General features: G+C 47.4%; 1 protein-coding gene across 8 annotated transcripts in view; it reads left to right on the top strand.

The window, feature by feature from the left end:
• NAV2 (neuron navigator 2) overlaps positions 1 to 22,946 on the top strand; it is an 822,647-nt gene that overhangs the window by 772,294 nt on the left and 27,407 nt on the right. For all 8 annotated transcript variants that reach the window (XM_056130622.1, XM_056130618.1, XM_056130629.1 and 5 more), the window contains 6 exons: positions 2,270 to 2,293; positions 2,407 to 2,481; positions 8,155 to 8,238; positions 8,614 to 8,725; positions 10,047 to 10,192; positions 13,383 to 13,555. In XM_056130622.1, the coding sequence (XP_055986597.1) occupies positions 2,270 to 2,293; positions 2,407 to 2,481; positions 8,155 to 8,238; positions 8,614 to 8,725; positions 10,047 to 10,192; positions 13,383 to 13,555 (614 nt within the window). The remainder of the gene's footprint in view (positions 1 to 2,269; positions 2,294 to 2,406; positions 2,482 to 8,154; positions 8,239 to 8,613; positions 8,726 to 10,046; positions 10,193 to 13,382; positions 13,556 to 22,946) is intronic.

Raw genomic sequence — 22,946 nt, 5'->3', positions numbered from 1 at the left:
TGAGCATCTCCACCTCCCACAGAACTCAGAGGTAGGAAAGAGTCAAGAGAAACTCCCAGCTGCAGCCTGGAAGTCCTGGCAGACAAAGGTCTTTCTTCTCAAATACTCTAGCTCTCTGTGTATGGACATCAAGATTTTGTGAAATATAAAATTTTCCTTTCCGAGTTGATAGAAATGCACCAATTAACAGACTGGAAACATGTTTAATTCCATGTACATCTGGATAGCAAGAGAATTATGATGTCAGATGCATTCTTTCTCACTGCCTGGCAAATTCAACTCAGAGCCACCTTATACTAGGTGTCACTGCTCTCGGTTATGGGAACAAGGCCTGGTGATCTGAGGCTCCTACAAAGCTCTGGGGCCGGATTGCCTTGGCTCCAATTCCAGCTCACCACTTACCAGCTATGGTCATGGGTACATACTTGACCTCAGTACCCTTTATCTGGAATATTGATGGCAGTGGTACTCATACCCACTAAAGGTTTCTGTGTGGACTCAGTGTATAATGCATGCTAAGGGTGCTGAATCTGTCACTGATGCATGGCAGACTCTCACTGAGCACCAGTTACCACTACCACGATGTATGCAACATTGGGCAGAGAATCCTGTTCACAGATGTTTCCAGATTCTTAGAACAAGCCTGGCACATAAAAGAAAATCAATGAAAACTGATAGGCGTTTGGAGGGGTGGAAGAGTGGGTCCCAAGGAGACATCTCCCAACTTGCTCCCCAGAGTACTTCTTAGGTGAGACTGCCCAGTTCAATGGCCTTGCCAAGATCACTAACTTCTCTGAGTCTCAGAAGAGGTATAAGCAAACGTACCTTCACGTGTGTCTGCAAGGATTAGATGAGCTGGCCCAGTGTACCTGGAACTTCATTTCTGCTGCAGAGAGGACCCGCTTAGGCAGTGGGGAGCTAATCAGTATGTGAAGTGAGAGCAGAGAAGTGTCTACCCTTGACAGGTGCCGCACCCTCAGCATCTAATGAACGCTATCCCTCTGCATTCTGAAGTTATGGAGAAGTAGAAAAACCAGGTTCTGGTTGTTTTTTTTAAATGATAGTAAAATTACTAGTAAAGTTGGCTCACACGCAGCCTGGATGCAAGGAGAAAATAGGGCGCTTAGCTGATTATCACTCAGTTCTTGACTTGTGAGTCACTGTTTTGCCCTAGGGAAGTGCTCCTGGTAAGGTGGGCAGGAAGGAACAGGAAGGAACTTCTTCCAACATTTCCAAGAATGCAGGAGGGGCTTCATCTTTCATGGGCCCCTGGGGGAACCTGAGGAAAGGTGAAACCTGTAGGAGGAGCGAGGTAGTCTTGGGCAGATGGTTAGCCGTGTTACTGCAGATTCGGCCCAACATGGAAGGCTCTGTGAGCAAGAGGTGCCATGGCTTTGCCCATTCTCCCCAGGGTCACAGGTAACCAGGACCCTCAGGGTGGGGCAGCAAGAAGTGGAGGTGACATACACCCTCAGTGCTAAAGGAGTCTGGTGGATAGGGGGGATTCCAGCCCCTCCTTTCAGGCTCTGGTGCTGTTTCTGCAACAGAATCCTAAGGAAAGAGAAGGGAGAGGGAAAGGGGACAGAATTAACCTCTGTGCTTTCCTCCTGTCCACAGGACTAGCACATAAAATACTGATCCTCAGCTACATTAGAATTCCAAGGACTAATGAACGGTTTTCTAGTATGTCCCTGGTATTTTGTGGGATGTACTTTACCCAAAACTAAAAAGAATCAGAGTAAACTAGCCTATTAAGGTTTTGTTTTGTTTTGATGCTCAGGGGTTACTCCTGGCTCTGCACTAAGGAATTACTACTGGCTAGCTTGGGGGACCTTATGGGATGCTGGGAATTGAACCTGGGTCAGCCAAGTGCAAAGCAAGTGCCCTACCTGCTAGACTATCTCTCCAGCCCAGCCCCTGTATTTTTTATTTGCTGTGCCTAGCCACCCAGGCCTGGCTCACCCTCTCATCCTGAGACAACCCCCCCACCTGCAACTGCCCTACCCTCCAGAGCCCCATCTTCACAGGGCCTTTGCACAACCCACAGAGTTGAAATGTTTCTCTAATTCTTTATAATTTCCTAAAACTAAAAGCTTTTTGTGTTTTGTTTTTCTGATTGGTCACATGAACTGAGGCCATTTAATCAGAGAAACGAATCTCCAAGTGATGGTGTTCCCTGAAGGTGAACTGGACTGTCTTTTAGGGTGTAACTGGTCTGATTTTCCTTATGTTCTGCAACTGGTCTGATTTCCGTATGTTTTCTTCACAGCCGGAAGAAAAGTGCCAGTCTGAGGTAAGGGAACATCTGCTGGTTGGATTTCTTCCCCCAGGCTTCTCAGTGATTTTTGCCCAGCTCAGTCTGGACACAGACTCTGAAAACCAATAACTGTCCTCACTTATCTTTAGATTCGCAAGCTACGGCGGGAGCTGGACGCCTCCCAGGAGAAGGTCTCTGCCCTGACCACTCAACTGACCGCAAATGTGAGTGCAGACCCTGGGCAGCAGCCCCCAGAGCGGCTGGTTCCACAGTGCCTCTGAGCTTCAGTGCAGGGCTGCGTGTCCCCAGAGCACCAGTGGGTTGAAGGGCTCACTTTAGAACCACTGAGTGAATATTGGTGCCCACACTCCCTAACACTGCTCTGGGCAAATCCTTTAACCTATCAAGGCTAGAGCTGGTGGAGAGATAATACAGCGAGTAAGCAGGTAAGATTTTTTCCTTGCACACTGCCAACCTTGGTTTGATTCCCAGCATCCCATAGGAGTCATTACCACTGAGCATCTCTGGGTGTGGTCCCCCAAAGAAACAAACAAACAAACCTACCAAGACTGGATTTGCTCGCTATTATTTGACATTGGGCTCATTCAGAATGGTATGGGCTGGAGTGATAGCACAGCGGTAAGGCATTTGCCTTGCGCACAGCCAGCCCGGCCGAGCCGGGTTCAATTCCTCCGCCCCTCTTGGAGAGCCCGGCAAGCTACTGAGAGTATCTCGCCCACACGGCAAAGCCTGGCAAGCTACCCGCAACATATTCAATGTGCCAAACACAGTAACAAGTCTCAAAATGGAGATGTTACTGGGCCTGCTTGAGCAAATCGATGAACAACGGGAGGATAGTGTTTGTTTGACAATTTGACATTAACTTTGGGGAAGGATATACTGCCTACCTCCCATGATCAATACCTGATCATATATTAAAAGCTGGGTAAAGTGTTCATTTCCCTTCCTTTTTTTTAATTTAGATTTTTATTAGTGAAACACCGTGAGGTACATTTGTAGATTTACAATTTTTTGTGCTTGGGTTTCAGTTATACAATGATCGAATGCCCATCCCTCCACCAGTGCCCATTCTCCACCACTGATCCCAGTATCCCTACCATCCCTTGTTCCCCCTATCCCACCCTGCCTCTGTGGCAGAACATTCCCCCTTGTTCTCTCTTTCCTTTTGGGTGCTGTGGTTTGCAAAAGAGGCTCCCTCCCAGGATGGGAGATGTATGCTGAGAGTAGACTCTAGTCCTTTCCTTTTTTTTAAAAAAGAATTTATTCATTTATTATTATTATTATTTTTTTGGTGGGGGTGGGAGGGTGGCTACATCTGGCATGCTCAGGGGCTACTCCTAGCTCTACACTCAGACATCAATCCTGTTGGGCTCGGGACACCCTATGGGATGTCAGGGAGCAAACCCAGGTGAGCTGCATGCAAGGCAAGTGCTCTATAAGCTGTACTATCCTCTGGTTCCCTCCCTTTCTTTTTTTTAAAAAATGTTTGTCTTTGGGCGGGTGGTGTGGGGAGTAAGTGGAAGACCCGACAATACACTGCAGGCTGTTCTGTAATTATAATACACACCATGACTGTTCCGGCGCCACCGCCAAGCATCATTCAATTCAGCAACTGTTTCTGTGCCAGCTGTGCCCCGGGCACTGTGGGTTCCACTGCAAAGCAAGCAGAGTCAGCGTCAACTTCCCGTTCATCTCCGGTATCAAAGAGAGACAAAACTGTCCTGCCGCAACCCAGTAGCTTGCACTGGTGACAGAGGCTGTGGGAGTGTAGAGCGGGAGTCCCTCAGTCAGCTATTGTTGGCTCAGGGGAAGCCAGGAAAAGCATCCGGGAGCAGGTGACATCTGACAGAGGGGAGGACAGTGTCCTAACCAAGGGGCTAATTTATGCAAAAACCCAAGGTGAAGATCTGGGTACATTTGAAAGCTTTAAATAGCTCAGTGACTTTAGTATCTGGGGCATGGGGGCTGGAGGTAGGGCATTTGCCTTGCACGCAGCCAAGCCGGGTTCCATTCCCAGCATCCCATATGGTCCCCCGAGCACTGCAAGGAGTAATTCCTGAGTGCAGATCCAGGAGTAACCCCTGAGAATCGCCAGGTGCGACCCAAAAAGCAAAAAATAAATAAATAGAATCTGGGGTTTGGATGTGAGGGAGAACGGGGCTGGACAAAGGAAGGACATGGGGTGTCAAGAGGCATTGAAGAAAGATGGGGGCCAGGTCCCACCGCCCAGGGTGTCAGCTGGAAGGGGAGAGTACAGGGGCTTCCCGGGAAATCGGTAAAGCCTCCCAGTGAGTGTAGAGCAGAGCGGGGGCTAAGAAGGGTCTCAGCTGCCTGTGAGGAGGCTCCTTCATGTATGCTGGAGGATTTGAGGACTCAGAGCAGAGGCAGGGCTGTCACCCCAGTTGTCTACCCCAGAAAAGGGGGTCTAGGCCGAGCAGGGAACTGCAGGGATTCAGGGCTGTGCTGCAGAAGGTAGATAGCTTGAGGTTTCTGGGAAGTACAGAGGTGCCTCTGAGCCCAAGCTTTTCTGCATCTCAGTCAGAGGCCCTGGAATGTGTGTGAGCACGAGGCTTGCAGAGACCCACCCGTACTGCCCTCTGTCTACCTTTAAGTGAAAGTAGTTTCAAGAGGTTGTCTTCCTTGGACCAGAAATGAATCGTTTACGTGGTATTTTTTGCTCAGGCTTGAGTCCGATTCTGCTCTAGAATGTCATTGTTCTTGAAAGTCTGCCTAGCTCAGTGCCAGACGTGAGTTACAAGCTCAATAGTTGGAACCTGCTATCACTATTATTCTTTCCCCAGAGCGCCTCACATTTCTGCAAAGAGACAAGTTTTTTGTTGTTGTTTTTCCCCCCTTCCAAAGCCCTCGCATACTAAGCTACTGTGTGTTTTGCAATGCTTATTTATTTTCTTAACCTCTCCCACCATCATTAACTATCACAAGAACCTCAGACATTGCGGTGAGGCCTGAATGTTGAGCCTGGGACCCTTTTAGATAAACAGTATTCTGTGGAGAGAGTGTTCGTGTTGGCAACCAGATCTGTACATTGGAATCCAGAACCCAGCCAGGCCTGATGATCTCTGGTCTCCTGGATCTCAGCCTAATAGATGCATGTTAGCAAACTCCCTCCATGTGACTTGGAGCTTCTCTTCTTGTCAAGAATTACAGCTGTGGGGCTAGAGCAATAGCACAGCGGGTAGGGCATTTGCCTTGCATGCAGCCAACCCAGGTTCGATTCCCAGCATCCCATATGGTCCCCCAAGCACTGCCAGGAGTAGTTCCTGAGTGCATGAGCCAGGAGTAACCCCAGGGCACCGCTGTGTGTGACCAAAAAGCAAAAAAAAAAATAAATAAATAAATAAATAAAGCTGTTCATCGCTACCTCATATTAATCAAGAAGTAACATTTAATTTACTTATTCATGAACCTACGTTAATGCATCCAGGAACACAATAAGAGACCTTGCATTTGGACCTTTTGGAACTCTTTGTTCCAGAAGAGTGAGAGTGAGATCCCTTACATTATTATTATTCCAGAAGGTTGTTTTTACTCCTCACAAAAGCCATTGGATTCAGTGTTGTTTTAAAGCAAATATTTAGTCTTACCACACACACCACCAGCAGTGCTAACATTTTTTTTTAAATTGTCTGCTGTCTTTCTCACAGGCCAAGCTGTGTTTGTTTTTCTAGGGCAAACTACTCACAGCCACCTTCTCTGGGTGTTTTTCTACCACTCATGTTTGTTTTCCCTGGGAATGTGAGGAGAAGGCTGTTGTGTGGATCTAAACTACGCTCTACATGGCCAGGGCCTGTATTCCTTTAACTGCACTTATGACCCAGATCCAGTTCTTCCCTAGCCAGCCAAACGCGATCCTCCCTTCTTCAGAGCAAATGCGGTTTCTTCTTTGACTTTCAAAAACACTTTCTCAACAGCAGCCTTTGTGGGGTCAGAGCTTTGTTTTTGTGTGTAATTGAATAGAAAATATGAATCCCCACAAATATGGGGAGCGCTCAAATGAATTGGTGAAATAAATGCAAGTTCTATCATTTAAATGTTGCTGTTTCTTTGAAATGCATGTCGAGCGTGTTCTTCTCACCTCCCGTGCCCTGGCCCACTCCCTCTGTCCACTGTGAGGCTTTGGTTTTACAACATTCTCCAGGGCAAATCAAGCCCCTATCTCTTTACTAGAAAATGCAAGGCATTCTCTTCACTTTTGGCAGAGAGAGGGCATGCAATCAGAAAGAAACTAGACAGTCCAACACTTCTATTATAAGTGCTGTATTACTCTCAGTTCCTCGCCATTTCTTAGTGCTGTTAGAGGGGAAGAGAAAAATCCTATAGACGTCTTATCCTCAGAACTCTCCCTTGTGTGATGAAGATGGTTACAAAGGCGTCAGACTCCTCAGATCTCTCCTTTAGTTGAAATGGCCACTGTCACTCCTCTTTGCCCAAGATGACAACTCTGACCCCCCAGCCCCCACTTTTCTGCACTATGCCCATCAGTCAGCTCCTGCAGAAACTGGCAGCATGATAAGATCTCACTTCTCCCGAGACTCAACTTTCCTCTGTGGGCCCTTTGCTTTCCTCCTTGGATACCTCTGTTACAGTCCTCTGGTCAGGGGTTACTCCTGGCTCTGCACTCAAGAATCAGTCCTGGCAGTTCTTGGGGGATCTTATAGGACACCAGGGATCAAACATGGGTCACCTGCATGCAGGGCGAATGCTTTACCCACTGTACTATTGTTCCACCCTCCAGACCCCCATTCTTGGTTGGTTTTAACAATATTTATCAGGAGCCTCCATGAGTGGAGGCCATTTTTTACCTCCTATTCTGTTTCCCAGGACTTAATTTAAGGACACAGAAGTTGTTTCCTGTTCCTACAAAAGGTCCCTGAGAAGGAGGCAGAAGGAGAGCGGCATATTCTCTATGCCCGTTGCCTCTGTGATACATCTTTTTGTCCCACATTTTTAATATCTCTGAACACTAGGTGCCAACGTCAGTTATAATTGGCAACATCTTTAAAATATAAAATAATGGTGCTTGTGATACCTGAAAGAAGTATATCAAAGTCCTGGGAAGAAGTCAGAACTCCCCAGGGAAGCCAAGGCAGCTGACCGATGGGCCTTTCAGTTGCTTTTTATTAACCAGGATTGTAACAGGCTAAAATTATGCCAACAACTTTGTTCATTCACCCTCAGACATGCTCAGTAGGAGTCTCTCCTATGAGCCTGGGGAACCAGAGGTCATCCTGCAGTGAAATAGGGGAGAGAGAAATCATCCTTCACAAGATTATATACATGTGTTGTAGGCTGATGTCACTAAGCACAGACAGCAGACCAGCATGCTCTGAAGATGACCCTGGAGGAACCAACCCAGTCTGGAGACGGGGGTCACACAGACAGATCTTTTGGGGGTTTTTTGTTTGTTTGTTGCTTTTTGGGTCACACCCGGCAATGCACAGGGGTTATTCCTGACTCACGCACTCAAGAATTACTCCTGGCGGCGGTGCTCAGGAGACCATATGGGATGCTGGGAATTGAACCTGGGTCAGCCACATGCAAGGCAAACACCTTACTCGCTGTGCTATCACTCCAGCCCCAGATAGATCTTTTGAAAAGAAACTTTACAATGTGGGCATTTGGGCACTGGGAAGAGGACTTTGAGGTGGGGGCGAAAGTGAGCAGAAAGACCCTAGATTGAGAGATACACAGGGTGTTTGAGGACAAGAAATTCTAGAGTAATGGGCTCCAGAGAGTGAGGTGAGGAGAGGTTTGTGAGACTGAAGAACTCGAGAGGGTCCCTAGCCCCTGGAGCATCTCCCGGGAGGCCCTCAAGCCTTGCAGGTCCTACCACTGAGACTGTCTCCCCGTTCCAGGCACATCTTGTGGCAGCTTTCGAACAGAGCCTAGGAAACATGACCATCAGGCTGCAGAGTCTGACCATGACGGCCGAGCAGAAGGTAAGCAGAAATGACGCGTTTTCCTTCAGATGTAGATTCAGCAAGCCAGAAAATAGACATCTTGTCTTCTCCTATACATATTCATTGCAGAGATTTCAGTGTACTTTCTGGGCAGTTAAAATTGGTCAGAAGGAGTCGGTCTAATGAGGGAAAACAGGACTAAGCGCTAGTGGTCTCTGACCTCCTGGTCCCCTTCCAGTGCTTTGATGCGCCAGGGGAAAACTAGCCCAGCTTCATGTTTTAGACACGGGTTTTGTGGAATGCCTGCCTGTCTGTCCCACCCCACGTTTGAAGCCAAGTTGCACTTCAATTGAACTCTGTACAGGAACATTTTCAGATGATTGGAATATATATATATATTTTCTGGTTCCTCAGGATTCGGAGCTGAATGAGTTAAGGAAAACCATTGAGCTGCTGAAGAAACAGAACGCAGCTGCTCAGGCTGCTATTAATGGAGTGATTAACACCCCAGAACTCAACTGCAAAGGTAAAGGCAGAGAAACAGCTTCCAGTCCAAGGCCGGGCCTGCCCTGAGGAACTTTTCCCTGGCAGCACAGGATGTAGCCTTTCTCCCAGTCAGAGGGCGGAGGCCCGAGTCAGTTGGATGGGTCCTGGAAGAGAAACAGTCCTAATGCAGTTACTCCTGGCTTCCTGGAGGATAGCTGTTCCAGCTCGTCCTCCTCTCTGACATATCTCAACAGTGAAAGAAAATACATTCTGGTGGGAAAGTGTTTCATGGCTCCTAATTTTACTAACACTTAAAAAAAAAAGAAAGAAAGAAAACATACCTATTGATGTGATATAGACTGAAATGTATTCATCTCTTATGTATCCAGAAAAATATTTAAGTAAATTTGCTTGGTCTTTGTATATCTTACTTGGGGGCAGGAAAATTGAGCATGAAGATCAAGACTCTCCTGCAATACTACTATCAGTGGTAATCATAGAAGCAGTGGTGATGGTTGACATTTATAGAGTACTTACTGTCTCAGCACAAGGCTAAGTGCTTTTAATTAGTCAACTCCTTTCCTTTCCCTGACCACCTTCTGAGGATAATATTGGTTCTCTCTGAATTGTACTGATAAGAACACTTGCATGCCAGAGGTGAGGTCATGCCCTGGCCTCTCAGAGTAGTAAGAAAGATAAGGGGGCCTAGAACCCTCGTCTGTCCAACTCTGATGCTCTTAAAATCGAGACTGTAGACACATAGTGCCGTGTCCATGAGAAAATTCTCTGCCCGCTTTATCTCAGTCTCACTGCCATCGCAAGCCATGCTACTTCTGGCAGTAACTGTGGTAGCGGAGAACAGACCTCCTGAAAAAACTGCAATAAAGTTGAAATGGGGAGGATTAGCAAGCACTGGCTTGGCAGAGTGGAGGGCAAAGAGCTTTCCTGGGTGAGAAAATGGCATATCTCAGAGCCCCAAGACGAGGTGGGCGAGGCGTTTCCAGGGGATGGAGAGGAGCTACACTGGTGAGGGAGGGGGCTGACAACCTAGGTGACTCCTGCTGCAGATCAAAACCACATTTGAGAGTCTCGGTAAGGCTTGAGAGAGCTGGTGCTGGGGCTGCCCTGACTCCTGTTCTGCAAAACAGAAAGAGCATGTCTTCATTTCTTTAACTCAAGAAGACACTGTCCCTACCTACCTACCCAACCAAGGACCATAAAAACCACCAGGGAACAGAACGGCGTGGCTAATGGGAAGTTCCTGGTAGCCGTGGATGTGCAAATTTAGATGCAATGGTTCTTTCTGGGGACAGAGACATGGGCTCAGGTACAGCGGCTCATCTCCTGCCTTGGCTTCCCAGGCAACGGCCCCTCACAGTCGGCTGACCTCCGCATCCGCAGGCAGCACTCCTCTGATAGCGTCTCCAGCATCAACAGTGCCACCAGCCATTCCAGCGTGGGTAGCAACATAGAGAGCGACTCCAAGAAGAAGAAGAGAAAGAACTGGGTGAGCATACGCCGCAAGATTCCTGGGGACTAATTAGCAGTTTCAGCTCTCACAGGGACAAAAAAAATGTCTCTCCATCTGCCCTCCCCTCCCAGGTCAAGTGCAGGCTACCTCTTCCCTTCCAGGCATAGGCCTTGGGGAGTGAACCCAAAGAAAAATTTTGTAGATAGGTTTCTTCCCAGCCCAGGGTGGTGCTCAGCCAAACACCTAGGACTGATGAAATTACAACCCCCCTGAAGTTTCCCCATTTCATGAGACGCCATGTCAATGTTCACCTTTCATCTCTGTGTCGTTTCTTCCTCATTTGTCGACCACAAAGTTCCAGGTACTAGAGCAAAGTTACTCTGAAGTGGTTTCTTCTTAATTCCACAATATTTGGGGGGGGGGGGGGAAGGGAGTGTATATTACTGGTTCATCAGTTTTAATCCCTGTCTATATTAGCACAGTTGCCTATGGCAGCAGTAAGCTAAGCTTCTCTAAAGAAGTCTTCACCGTGACCTATAAGTAAATGTTTCATAATATAGATGTCTCCAGTCTGCAAGTGGTTCTAAGCCAAGATAGAGGTTACACCTCCCAGTGGCAATTTTCCCTGGCAGGGGAATACTTTGTGTTTCCATCCATCCCAGTGAGCTGTCAGACAGCCTTTCCCTGGGATCTTGAGCTGTTTTTTTTTCCTCTCAGAAGATCCCACTCCCTCCCCTTTTCATTTTAGTTCCACTGTCCCGTGATTGACACCTTTGCTCCACTAGAGCCATGGGACTGTCCTAAGTTGATCTGAGGTTCCGTCGTTCAGAACTCGACAGACCCCATTTCTCACTGCTGCCAGCATCAAGTCTCACAGTACCTTTGATGTCCTCATTTGTTTCATCCACTTCTCATTTTGTGTTATCTTGGATGGGTGGCAAGGTCTACTAAGAAAGGAGCTGAGGATTTAAAGGCCAATCCAGGATGACCCTCTCATCACTCGATGACAAATTTTCCTTTATATTACTAATGGCTTTTACTCAACTCATTTGCCATGACTTAAATAGAATTAACTTAGGCTGCTATTGCTAATATGCCATTGAGATATTTCTTCTGATTGGATTATCAGAGTGATGAGAGGATTAGTTTCTAGGAGTGACGGTGATTATTCATGTTCTTCAAGAAATAAAAAATGTTTATGTTGCTATTAAGATGACTTGGTTATAGGTGAAATTGGAAGATGGATAATTGGCATCCTCAGCTAATTCTGAAGCTTAATTCTCCCTAATCTTTGTAATCTCCTCCTCTGCTGGGCATTTTCCCAGAGGTAGAGACTAGGATTTAGTTTGATGTCTTATGTGCCAGATATTTTCTTTTATTTCTATGACTACTCTCTAGAAATATGATCAGAAGTAAGAAAGGAGAAAGAAACAAAATTTAGATTTTTCCCATAAGATAAACATGCAGTAATAGATGGATCATTGATAGGAGAAAAATCCAATGAATTCAGAATGGACTGTTTTCTGAATTTCTCAAAGATTAAGAAAACCCTTAGAATATGTTTTTCAGTAGCAGAAAGGACTTTATTTTTTTTTCTTTCTGGATCACACCCAGTGATGCACAGGGGTTACTCCTGGCTCTGCACTCAGGAATCACTCCTGGCAGTGCTCAGGGGACTGAGCATATGGGATGCTGGGAATCGAACCTGGGTTGGCTGCGTGCAAGGCAAACGTCCTACCCGCTGTGCTATCTCTCCAGCCCCAGGAGAAAGGACTTTAAAAAGAATGAAATTACATTGCAAAAGACCCTTTTTCAAGATTTAACTTTTTTTTTTTTTTTGCTTTCTCTTTTGTTTTCTTTTTTGGGGCGGAGGGGTTGGGAAGATTGTATCACAATGGCTGTGTTCAGGGACCACTCCTGGCTCTGTGCATCAGAAGTCACTCCTGGCAGGAATTGGGGCCCCATATGTGGCGCTGGGGATCAAATTGGAGTCGGCCACATGCAAAGCTGGTGCTTTCTTCACCCCGTACTATCTCTCCAACTCTATTTTGGCCTCTGAAAAGACACTGCCATTTAATTTTGTTTTTATTTGGGGAGGAGTGCTACTCCCAGTGGTACTCAGGCATCATTCCTGGCAGGGATAGGGGGACCGTATGGGGTGCCCGGGATCCAATCTATGTCACCACATGCAAGACAAGCGCCCTGCCCTCTATACTATTGCTCTGTCCCCTCCCTGCCTTTTTTTTTTTAATGTTCTTTTAAAAACTTTCAGATTCATCTAATGGTTTGGGAAATTTGTAATATACCAGTTCCCCTTTCTCTTTATGGGTAATGTTTTCTTTTAAAACATCCTTTTTTTGTTTTTAGTATTAAACAGGATGACTGTTCCTGTTTACTTACATATAAACAAATATAACAGCCCCCATTACACCTGAGGTTGCTACCACCCCTCAGGAATAGTTCAGCACCAACCCCCCACCCCACCTCCAGAGGGGTTGGATGGTGGTGTCACCCTCTTGGAAATGCTGGTATAGACAAATAGCTGATGAGAAGAATCTAGGGAGGCAGAGAGAAGCTGGAAGGCCTTGAATGGTAGGAGACTTCCTGGCCCTCCAATCTCTTCTTTTTATAATGCCAAGAGATGCTCCTGATACTCTGAAAGCTCCCGGAAGCCTCCTCTCTGTGTGGTATTGATTATTAGCCATGTTGCCTCTGAAGAGTCCAAAGCTTTCCCTGTCACTGGCTTTCTCTGTTAAAAATTGTCTTTTTTCCTCCCCCTCCCCCATTTTTTTGCTTGCGTTTTCTCTGGCAGGTCAATGAGGTAAGCAAGACGACCATTACTCTCAGATACCGAGCTAACCCATCCATTGATATGACTAACCCCATCCGCATCCATCACCTGTGTCTGAGCATCTCGCTTTGTCGCCCTGTAACCTCATCCTCCTGTCACCCCTCTGCTGAGCCAGGCTCTTGTCTTGCCGATAGCCTCTAGTCAAGGGTAGGCATGGAATGTTACCCACAGGTTCGGTCCTTGAGCTGTTCAGCACCAGATAACTCTTCTTTCCTAATGCACTGATTTGAGAGAGCCCCTTGGGAGCCTTTGTCATTGGCGGGTTAAAAAAAAATGGCGGGAGAATGAATTGCTCTTGAGCTGCATGTCTCTGGTTTGCCAAGGCCTCAGCCTCTGTTGCAGCCCCTTATCAGGCTTATGGTCTTGTGTATTCAGTTACGCAGCTCCTTCAAGCAAGCTTTCGGGAAGAAGAAGTCCCCCAAGTCAGCTTCCTCTCATTCAGACATCGAGGAGATGACAGATTCTTCCTTGCCTTCATCACCAAAGTTGCCACATAACGGCTCCACGGGCTCCACTCCACTGCTGAGGAATTCTCATTCCAACTCTCTGTAAGTCTGTCAGGGTCAGAGGGCGCAGTGAGCTCCCCAGTGTCCTCTGAGTTCCGGAGGGCTTGGCATCCATTTGCAACTTACCAGTCCACTCACAACTTGTAGCATTATGAGTGTTCTTTGGGGTTCTTAGGACTAGAGACATTGAAAGAAAAAAAAAACCACAGAGGTTTAGTGGAGGAACAAGTGTGTATTATTAGCCAGGCAAGTTGTTTAACCTCTCTGTTTCCATTTAGTCATCAAATTGGTCTAGGTGTGTTTACTTATCCTGTTTGTTTGTTTTTTTTAATGTAGTAGTACTGCTATTTATTTATTTATTTATTTTTTAGTGAAACACCATGAGGTACAGTTGTAGACTTACAAATTTTTGTGCTTGAGTTTCGATTATACAATGATCAAATACCCATCCCTCCACCAGTGCCCATTTTCTACCACCATGGATCCCAGTATCCCTCCCACCCCCCCCCACCCCCCCATCCCACCCTGCCTCTGTGGCAGGGCATTGCCTTTTGTTTTCTCTCTCCTTTTGGGTGTTGTGGTCTGCAAAAGAGGCATTGAGTGGCAATCATGTTCAGTCCATAGTCTACTTCCAACATGCATCTCCCATCCTGGGAGTATTCTCCAAACACCCTTTATTTGGTGCTCTCTTCTCTATCTGAGCTGCCCTTTCCCTTGAATGCCTGGCTGGCCTCTAAGCCATGGAGTAATCCTCCTGGTACTGATCTCGGCTATTCTTGGTATTAATCTCCTATTTTGTTACTTTATGTCCCCCATATGAATGCAATCTTTTTATGTCTATCCCTCTCTTTCTGACTCATTTCACTTAGCATGATATTTTCCATGTAGTACCACTTGTATGTAAATTTCATGACTTCATCTTTTCTAGGAGTACTGCTATTTATTCAGCCACTGATTAGCTGATTGAATTGGGCATGAACTCCACCTTTTTTTCCCATTTTTTAGAATTTTATTTATTGAATCACCATGAAAGCAGTTACAAAGCTTTCGGGTTTAAGTCTCGGTCATACAACGAAACACCTGTACCTTAACCAGTGCCCAGTCTCCACCACCAAAATCCCCAGTATACCCCCATCTCATACCCTCCCCCTACCTGTGGGACAGATGATTTCCACAATACTCTCTCTTTACTTTGATCACATTCAATATTTTAACACCAGACCCACCATTATTATTTGGGATTTTACCCCAACACTCAGATCTGCTGAAAAGGCAACAGTAGACAATTTGTTTTCTATTGCTAGTTAAGAATAACATATGATGTCGCGTGGCTGCAGTAGTGGCCGTGTGATTTTGAAGTTCTGAAATTTTAACACTTAAATCTGGAGGAATTTGGCCAAAACCTGCTGGGTTCCAAGATTTGTTCCTGAGTCTCTGGGATCATGGCCATCAAGCAGCTTGATCAGGAGCCAGAAAGGCCATTCATGGGCAGCAACTTGGAGTCTTGTTGGGACGGGGAGGAAAGGGCCAGCTTCAACCCCATCCTGTGTCTCGTCACTGCAGGCCCAAACCTGACTGTCCAGTGACCTGGAGGATGGCAGCCACCGGGCCACCAGGGGGGCAGGCCAAGGCACAAAACCTATTCACACCTGGGGTGGCCCAGTGCCGGTAACATACTACAGAGACCAGACGCATTTCTGCCAAAAGCCACTGGGTTTTGAGATTTGTTTCTTAGTCTCTGGGATCATGGCCTTTAAACGGCTTGATCAGGAGCCAGAGAGGCTGTTCATGGGCGGCGACTCAGGGTCTCGTTGGGATAGGGAGGAAAGGGCCAGCTCCACACCCATCTCGTGAGACCCCACGTGTCTCATCACTGCGGGCCCAAACCTGACTGTCCAATGGCCTCTGGCAGATGGCGGACACCAAGCTGCCTGGGGGGAGCAGGCGGAGGGACAGCACCCGTTCCCCCCCTGGGGTGGCCCAGCGACAGTAACTTACTGCGGGACCCAGATGCATTTCTGCCAAAAGCTTCTGGGTTTTGAGATTTGTTTCTGAGTCCCTGGGATCATGGCCATTAAGTAGCTTGATCAGGAGCCAGAGAAGCTATTCCTGGGCGGTGACTCGGAGTCTCGTTGAGGTGGGGAGGAAAGAGCCGGATCCACCCCCATCCTGTGAGGCCCCGCGTGTCTCATCACTGCGGGCCCAAACCTGACTGTCCAGTGACCTCTGGAGGATGGTGGCCAATGGGCCGCCAGGGGGAACAGGCCAAAGTATGAAACCTATTCCCACCTGGGTTGGCCCAGTGCCAGTAACCTACTTCAGGGACTGGATGCATTTCTGCCAAAAGCCATTGGATTTTGAGATTTGTTTCTGAGTCTCTGGGATCATGGCCATTAAGCAGTTTGATCAGGAACCAGAGAGGCCATGCCTCCAATTATATAGCTGAGCCTGAGGTGGTTTGTGGATGTGTCTCCCACATACCTAACTTTTGGCCATTTACTTTCTTGGTACACTTTGCCCCAAGTTTTTGGGGTCTGGCCAAAGGCACAGAAGCAATTTTAGGGTATCTGGAAGTCTGAAGGCGCCATCAGGCTGCTGATGCACTCGCCTCACAGGTACAGATTGACCTGCTGACGGCACCATACCCCCTACTTATTCTATTTTAAGGGCTGGAGAGATAGCACAGTGGGTAGGGCATTTGCCTTGCACATATCCGACCCAGCCGACCCGAGATTGATCCCTCCACATTCAATTCCTCCGCCCTTCTCAGAGAGCCTGGAAAGCTACCAAGAGTATCTCACCCGCACGGCAAAGCCTGGCAAGCTACCCGTGACATATTCGATATGCCAAACACAGTAACAATAAGTCTCACAATGTTACTGAGCCTGCTCAAGCAAATAGATGAACAACGGGATGACAGTGATAGTGACAGTTTTAAGGACTACACAGAATAAATGTATTATCCATACGCAAGACAAGTGCCTCCCCCACTATACTCTCTATACTCTATACTCTCTACTCCAGCCCCAGTTTAAAGTATTTGCGCAGCAACTGAGGTGAACCTGGCACCATTTTAGATCTTGATCAGAAGAAGGGCCTGAGCAATAGTCCAGCAGGTAGGGCGCTTGTTTTGCACATGTCCAAACCATGTTTGATCCCCAGCACCCCATATGGTCCCCCAGCCCTGCCAGGAGAGATCCATCCCTAGTCACAGAGTCAGGAGTAAGCACTGCGCCCAGCTGGGTATGTCCCTAATTCCCTGCCCGTCTCAACCCCACCAAAATAAAAGACCAAAGAAGATGCCTCCCCAGTTCCCAGATGGGAAGGATTCCATACTGATCTCAGAACAGATGACAAAGTGCAGCTCCGCCCCCCCCCGCCCCCCCAGCCACTGCTCCCTGCCAGCACCGTGCATGGCTCCCGTTGCAACTGTGAGGTGGCCTGAGGAAGTCCCTACTCCAGGAACCCTTGCCACCAGGGCTGTGGGGAGAGACACTGACTCCAGAATTCTGAACAAACAAATCTGATACTTCTGAGAGTCACGACAGTGAGTTGGGAGACTGAGCAACCTGGCAGCAAGTTCAGTGCAGGAGGACGTTTTTCAGCTGAGCTCTGCAGATATAAAGAACTGCCCTTAGTTCTGGTCACTAGCAGCCAAAAGTCGCAGTAGCAATGCTTCGTGTCTTGACTCTGAGTGTTTAGGGTCGGTTCCCCCTAACACAGAGCAGATACTCCCTGCCTTCAGGCAGTCACCTGTGTGGAGATGCAGGCTCAGCGAGGCAGTATCCAGCCATTGACCAGGGTGCCCAGGAGACCCCAGTGAGCTTCGTGGAATGGGCCTGGAAGAAACATCATCTCTCCTCAGTGTCCACCTAACAGGTTTCAGGATGCTGTCACTACAGGGTCTGGACAGCCCTGTATCTTGGGAGGCCCACCAATAAAATAAAAAATAATAAATAGACTATTTTTCACACCAGAGAAATAGTACAGTTGGTAAGGTGTTTGTCTTGTATGCAACCAATGCAGTTTCGATCCCCAGCATCCCATATAGTCACCTGAACCCCACCCACCAGGTGTGATCCCTAAGTGCAAAGCCAGGAGTAATGTGGGGTATGACCCCCAAACCAAAATAATAATACTTTAAATCTCATATGCCCACACAGAAACCAGCACTTGTCCTTCTGTCATTCCCTTTCTCCTGTTTTTCTCTGTTTTTTCTCCATACCCATGTCATCTAGTTCTTACTCTGGAGAACCTGGCAGGCTACCAAAAGTATCCTGCCTACACGGCAGAGTCTGGCAAACTCCCCGTGACGTATTCAATATGCCAAAAACCAGTAACAATGATGGGTCTCACTCTCCTGACCCTGAAAGAGCCTTGAATGTGGCACTTTCTAAAATCTCAGGGCTAGGATGAAGGAGATGTTACTGGTGCCTGCTCGAGGAAATCGATGAACAACAGGATAACAGTGATACAGTGATACCCATGTCACCAACAACCACCCTCCGAAAATTGGCAACAATCTACTTCCTGGGACTCTGTTGCTCTTGTGGACATTTGAATATTAAGTAGAGTCATTGAATGACTTATTTCAGTGTACATCCTGGATAGATTTAAGATCTGTTGTGGAAAGGGAGTTGACCATACTGGACAGTGATGCAGGATGGGAGGGGAAATGGAGAATAATCCTTAAGTATTTTCTGGTCTGCAATTTAAGTAGCTCGGTGTAGAAAGACACTGCTTCTGACAAGCATGGGGGTGAGGGGGGCTGTTTGGACCACGTTGGAGATGCTCAGGAGACATCCATGAGGACGTACCAAACAGTTTGGAGCCTGAGGTATAGATTTGGGAAATGTGGGCTCAGAGGTGTTTCTGAAAGCTGGAAGTGGGAGAGGTTCTTCAGGAGTTTGTTGTTGTTGTTGTTGTTGTTGTTTTGCTTTTTAGGGGGGGAGTCACACCCGGTGATGCACAGCAGTTATTCCTGGCTCTGCACTCAGGAATTACTCCTGGAAGTGCTTGGGGGGGGGGGGGGGCACATATGAGATGCAGGGAATCGAACCCGGGTCGGCCGTGTGGGAGGCAAACACCCTACCCTCTGTACTATCACTCCAGCCCCTGTTCTTCAAGAGTTTGGATGAGACAGGGGAGAGGGACAAAGACCAAACTCCAATACTTGACTCAGGTTCAGGAATAAACAGTTGAGCAACCAGTGAAATAGGAGGAACCTGGGACAGAGAGAAGGAACTTTTCAGGGGAGAGAGTACTCCCTGAGCAGCCAAGTAAGATGGGGAGAGAATGATGAGGTTGCACATGGCGTTAAAGGAGTCCCAGAGACCATTGAGAGAACTCTCCTTCCAAACCACTTTCCCCAGAGGCCTGGGGTGGGGCCGACAGCTCCCCCACCCTGTTCTGACATTCCACAGCATCCATGGACACTGGAGATGTTTGTTTTGGGTCTAGGGTTTTTTTTTCCCCCCTGAGGGTGGGAAGAAGCAAATGCTATTTCCAACCTTAAAGGGTGTGTGAGAATGTGCAAATCTAGAAGTGAGGGGGAGTTCAAAAAAGAAACCAGAGGCAGAAGAATTTAAAAAAAAAAAAAAAAAAAAAGCTCTACCCATGGGTGGAAGGAATGGTGGTGTGGGAAGGCGCTGTTTCCCATACTCTAGGCATTTAAAATTAGGTATGCCGCCAGCCCTGCCTTCTGGGTGAGACAGCGGGAGTACAGTGGGGCACTGTGAGTAGGAGACCAGGTATGTTTGCCTCTGTGCATGCTCAAAGACATGACAAGCAAATATTAAGTGCCTGCTGAATAGAGCCCAGAAGCATGGGCTCGTGAGCAGTGGTTTTTGAGCCTCTACTCAGTGTTAAACAGATCTACTAGATTGGATCCTGACCTCAGCATCATTTTATTTTGTTTTGGGGCAATGGTCAGGGATAACTGAAATCACTCCTGGTGGTGGTCAGGGGACCATATGGGATGCAGAGGATCAAATCTGGGTCAGCTGCATGCAAGGGAAGTACCTTACCCACTGTACTGTCTCTCAAGTCCCACGACCTTGGCATTTTTAATCAGCACATTGATTCTCTTGCCTTCATCTCCCCAGTTTTATTTTTTTCTTTTTTGGGTCACACCTAGCAATGCTCCTGGCTCTGCACTCAGGAGTTGCTCCTGGCAGTTCTTGGGGGACCATATGGGATGCCGGAGATTGAATCCAGGTTGGCCGCATGCAAGGCAAACTATTGCTTCAGCTCCATCTCCCCAGTTTTTAAATTAAATTTATTTTGTTTTTATTTGTAGTTTGGGTACGGCTAACTTTTTTTTTCCTTTTTGGGTCATACACAGTGATGCTTAGGAATTACTCCTGATTCTGCACTCAAGAATCACTTCTGGCAGTGCTTGGGGGACCATATGGGATGCTAGGAATCGAACCCGGGTTGACCACATGCAAGGCAAATGCCTTACCTGCTGTGCCATCACTCCAGCCCCTGTATGGTTTTTATGTACAGAGTTAGTCTACCCTCACCATAACCTATGCACCCAAGATGCTCCACTGTCCTTTTTTAAAAACTTTCCTTGCAGTGCTTTTAACATCTCCCCCTTTTTAAACAGATGTTTATAGCACCACCTCATGGAGTTAGTAGTGTACAAAGTAAGCAACAAAACACCACACTTCAGGTGTGTTGTTGATGCAGTCAGTAAACATTTGCCAAGCAGCTTCTGTTCTGATCAATTTTGTCAGACTCCAGACTTGATGCAGAGAGCCCTGGATCTGCAGGAGCTGGCAGCTTTGGGTGGAGGGAGGCATGGGAGACTGATCAGTCCAACCTAACTATGTGTGACCTAACAAGGCTGGGACAGGAAGGAACCGAGGAAGAGGATGGTGTTTGGGCAGTGGGATGGGGACAAATGCTTCATTGGGACCACTGGAACTTGTAATGAACATTATCTCTCTGGTGGAAGGACATGCCTCCCATATGGCCATTCTGTTGTATATCTCTGAGAACTGGTGATTTAGGAGCCTATAGAAGCCTCGTATGCTTGGTGCAGTGCAGTTCCTCCCAACACAGACTCCTGGTTTGCCACTTTACTGTACATGAACAAGCTTTGTAGAATAACTCAAGTGATGGTAGAGTCCACAAAGTAGGTGCCGAGCAAATCTTGTCTCTCCTCTTGAGAAAGCCTTCAAGGGGAAAAGACAGACCCTGCCAAGGAGCCTTGCCACAGTGTGCTGGTCAGCCCCGGCTCTGCGGGAATGAGGCCAGCTGTTCTCTGCAGTGAAGCGAAGCCTTGAGAGCTATGCCGGGCACATTTTGGCTAAGACTGAAGTGTCACAGTGGAATTTTGTTCAGACTTTACACTCCATTTACACCAGGAAACTGTCCAGCACTCAAGAGAGAACCGGTTTTTGCAAGCTCTTCCTGCAGACCTCCCAAACCCAAAAAAGAATAATAATAAGAAGCATGACTTAGAAAAACCACAAGCTCATCAAAGCACAGAGCTGGGGGCAGAGGATGATCTCAATTCTAAAGGCATTTCTGTCTCTCTAGCTCTTTTGTCCCAAATAGGGTAGCCTCAGTTTCTCAAAGGTGCAAAAAGGGAATAACGTACTATCTGCAGGGTTCTGTTGCAGGCCTTGGAAGATCGTGAAGTGAAATTGCTCCCCCGGCTTCTGGCAAGTCTTAAAACCTGAGGGTGGCTTCCCCCACCCCTCCTTTGCATCTCTCAAGTCACACAGTTCAGGTGGAGGGCAAGAAAATAGCAACCAAAAATGTTGGCTGTTGAGGTGCTAAATTTTTCTTATAGCCCCTTCTGCCCCCAAAGTACAATTACCTCTCTTTTAACAATTATAAATGGTTTTCCTTTGGCGAGGAACATTTCCACACCCTCGGCCAGTTTTACAGGTTAGGTTTTCTTTGGCTCCAAATCCAATACTTGGGTCGTGGGGAGCGGGCTCCTGTGATGACTTCTGAGAGACCACATGCTTGCCGTGTCTTTCTGAGGGAACCGGTTTCAGTTTTGTAACTTTAGAAGCTTGAGAGCTAGCCCTGGGGCCTGAACTCAAACATGTACTCTTCACCACTCTCTCTATCTCTCCTCTCCTTCTCTCCCTCTTTCTCTTTCTCTTTCACTCTCTCTCTCTCTCTCTCCCTCCTTCTCCCTCCCTTCTGACTCACCTCTCCCCCTGGTTCCTGGGATCTCTGAAACCACAGAACTTTAATTTTTAATTTTTTAATTATTATTATTTTCTTTTTTGCTTTTTTGGGATACCCAGTGATGCTCAGGGATTCCCCCTGGCTCTGCACTCAAGAATCACTCCTGATGGTGCTCAAAAGACCATACAGGATGCCGGGGATTGAACCCAGGTCGGCCACATGCAAGGCAAATACCCTCCATGCTGTACTATCGCTCCGGCCCCTTTAATTTTTTTAGGTAGAGCCATCTGTCCTAACATGTCTTCACTTCTATGATCTTCCACTTTGTAATGCTTTGTCAGGTATTTGAAGCACAAACAAACCTGATGACTCAAATAAGGGTAGAATCCCATGAGTCCTTATGAGCTATGGCATAGCTGAAGGAAGAAGACAATTTGCCATGCTGTGACAGCATCTTATTTTTCTTTTTGCTTGTTCATGGGGGCCACTCCTAGTGATGTTCATGGCTGACTCCTGGCTCTGCACTCCGGAATCACTCAAGGCAGTGTTCAGGGGATCATATGGGGGTGCCAGGATCGAACCTAGGTCAGCCACATGCAAGACAAAGTGCCTTACCCACTGTACTATGGCTCCAGCCCTCGTGGCAAAGTTTTAGGTAAAACTTTGGCTCCGTGGACTAGGGCTCATGCTTTGTACGTGGGAGCCCCAGGTTGAGCCCCATTGTTGTCATGCTCCTCCTGAATACTGCAGTGCAGCCCCAGAATAAACAGAAAAACCCTTTGGCTTCCTTAGCCACTCACTATTTTGTTCTTTTGCTTATGATACTATGGGCTGGAGCAATAGCAAAGCAGGTAGGGCATTTGCCTTGGCACGCCAGCCAAGCCGGGTTTGATTCCTCCATCCCTCTCAGAGAGCCCTGCAAGCTACCGAGAGTATCCCACCCACACTGCAGAGTCTGGCAAGCTCCCTGTGGTGTATTCAGTATGCCAAAAACAGTAACAACAAGTCTCACAATGGAGACGGTACTGGTGCCCACTCGAGCAAAATGATGAACAACAGGAGGACTGTGCTAAGTGCTACAGTGCTATGATACTATTTATTAATGATGGTTTCTCATGGACATCGTTCCAACACCACGCCCATCACCAGTGACACCATCTCCCTCCCTCCCCACCCTTTACTGCCTCAGATTGTTTTTTCTTCTTTCAGCTTTGTAAGCAAGGAGTGAAGGGGTGTTTTTCCTGAGTGGCAAAACAATCTTATTTCCTTCTAGACACTT

Source organism: Sorex fumeus, unplaced genomic scaffold, assembly GCF_029834395.1.
Source record: "Sorex fumeus unplaced genomic scaffold, SorFum_2.1 ptg000007l, whole genome shotgun sequence".
NCBI lineage: Eukaryota > Metazoa > Chordata > Mammalia > Eulipotyphla > Soricidae > Sorex > Sorex fumeus.
This window is presented reverse-complemented; position numbering and strand designations above follow the sequence as displayed.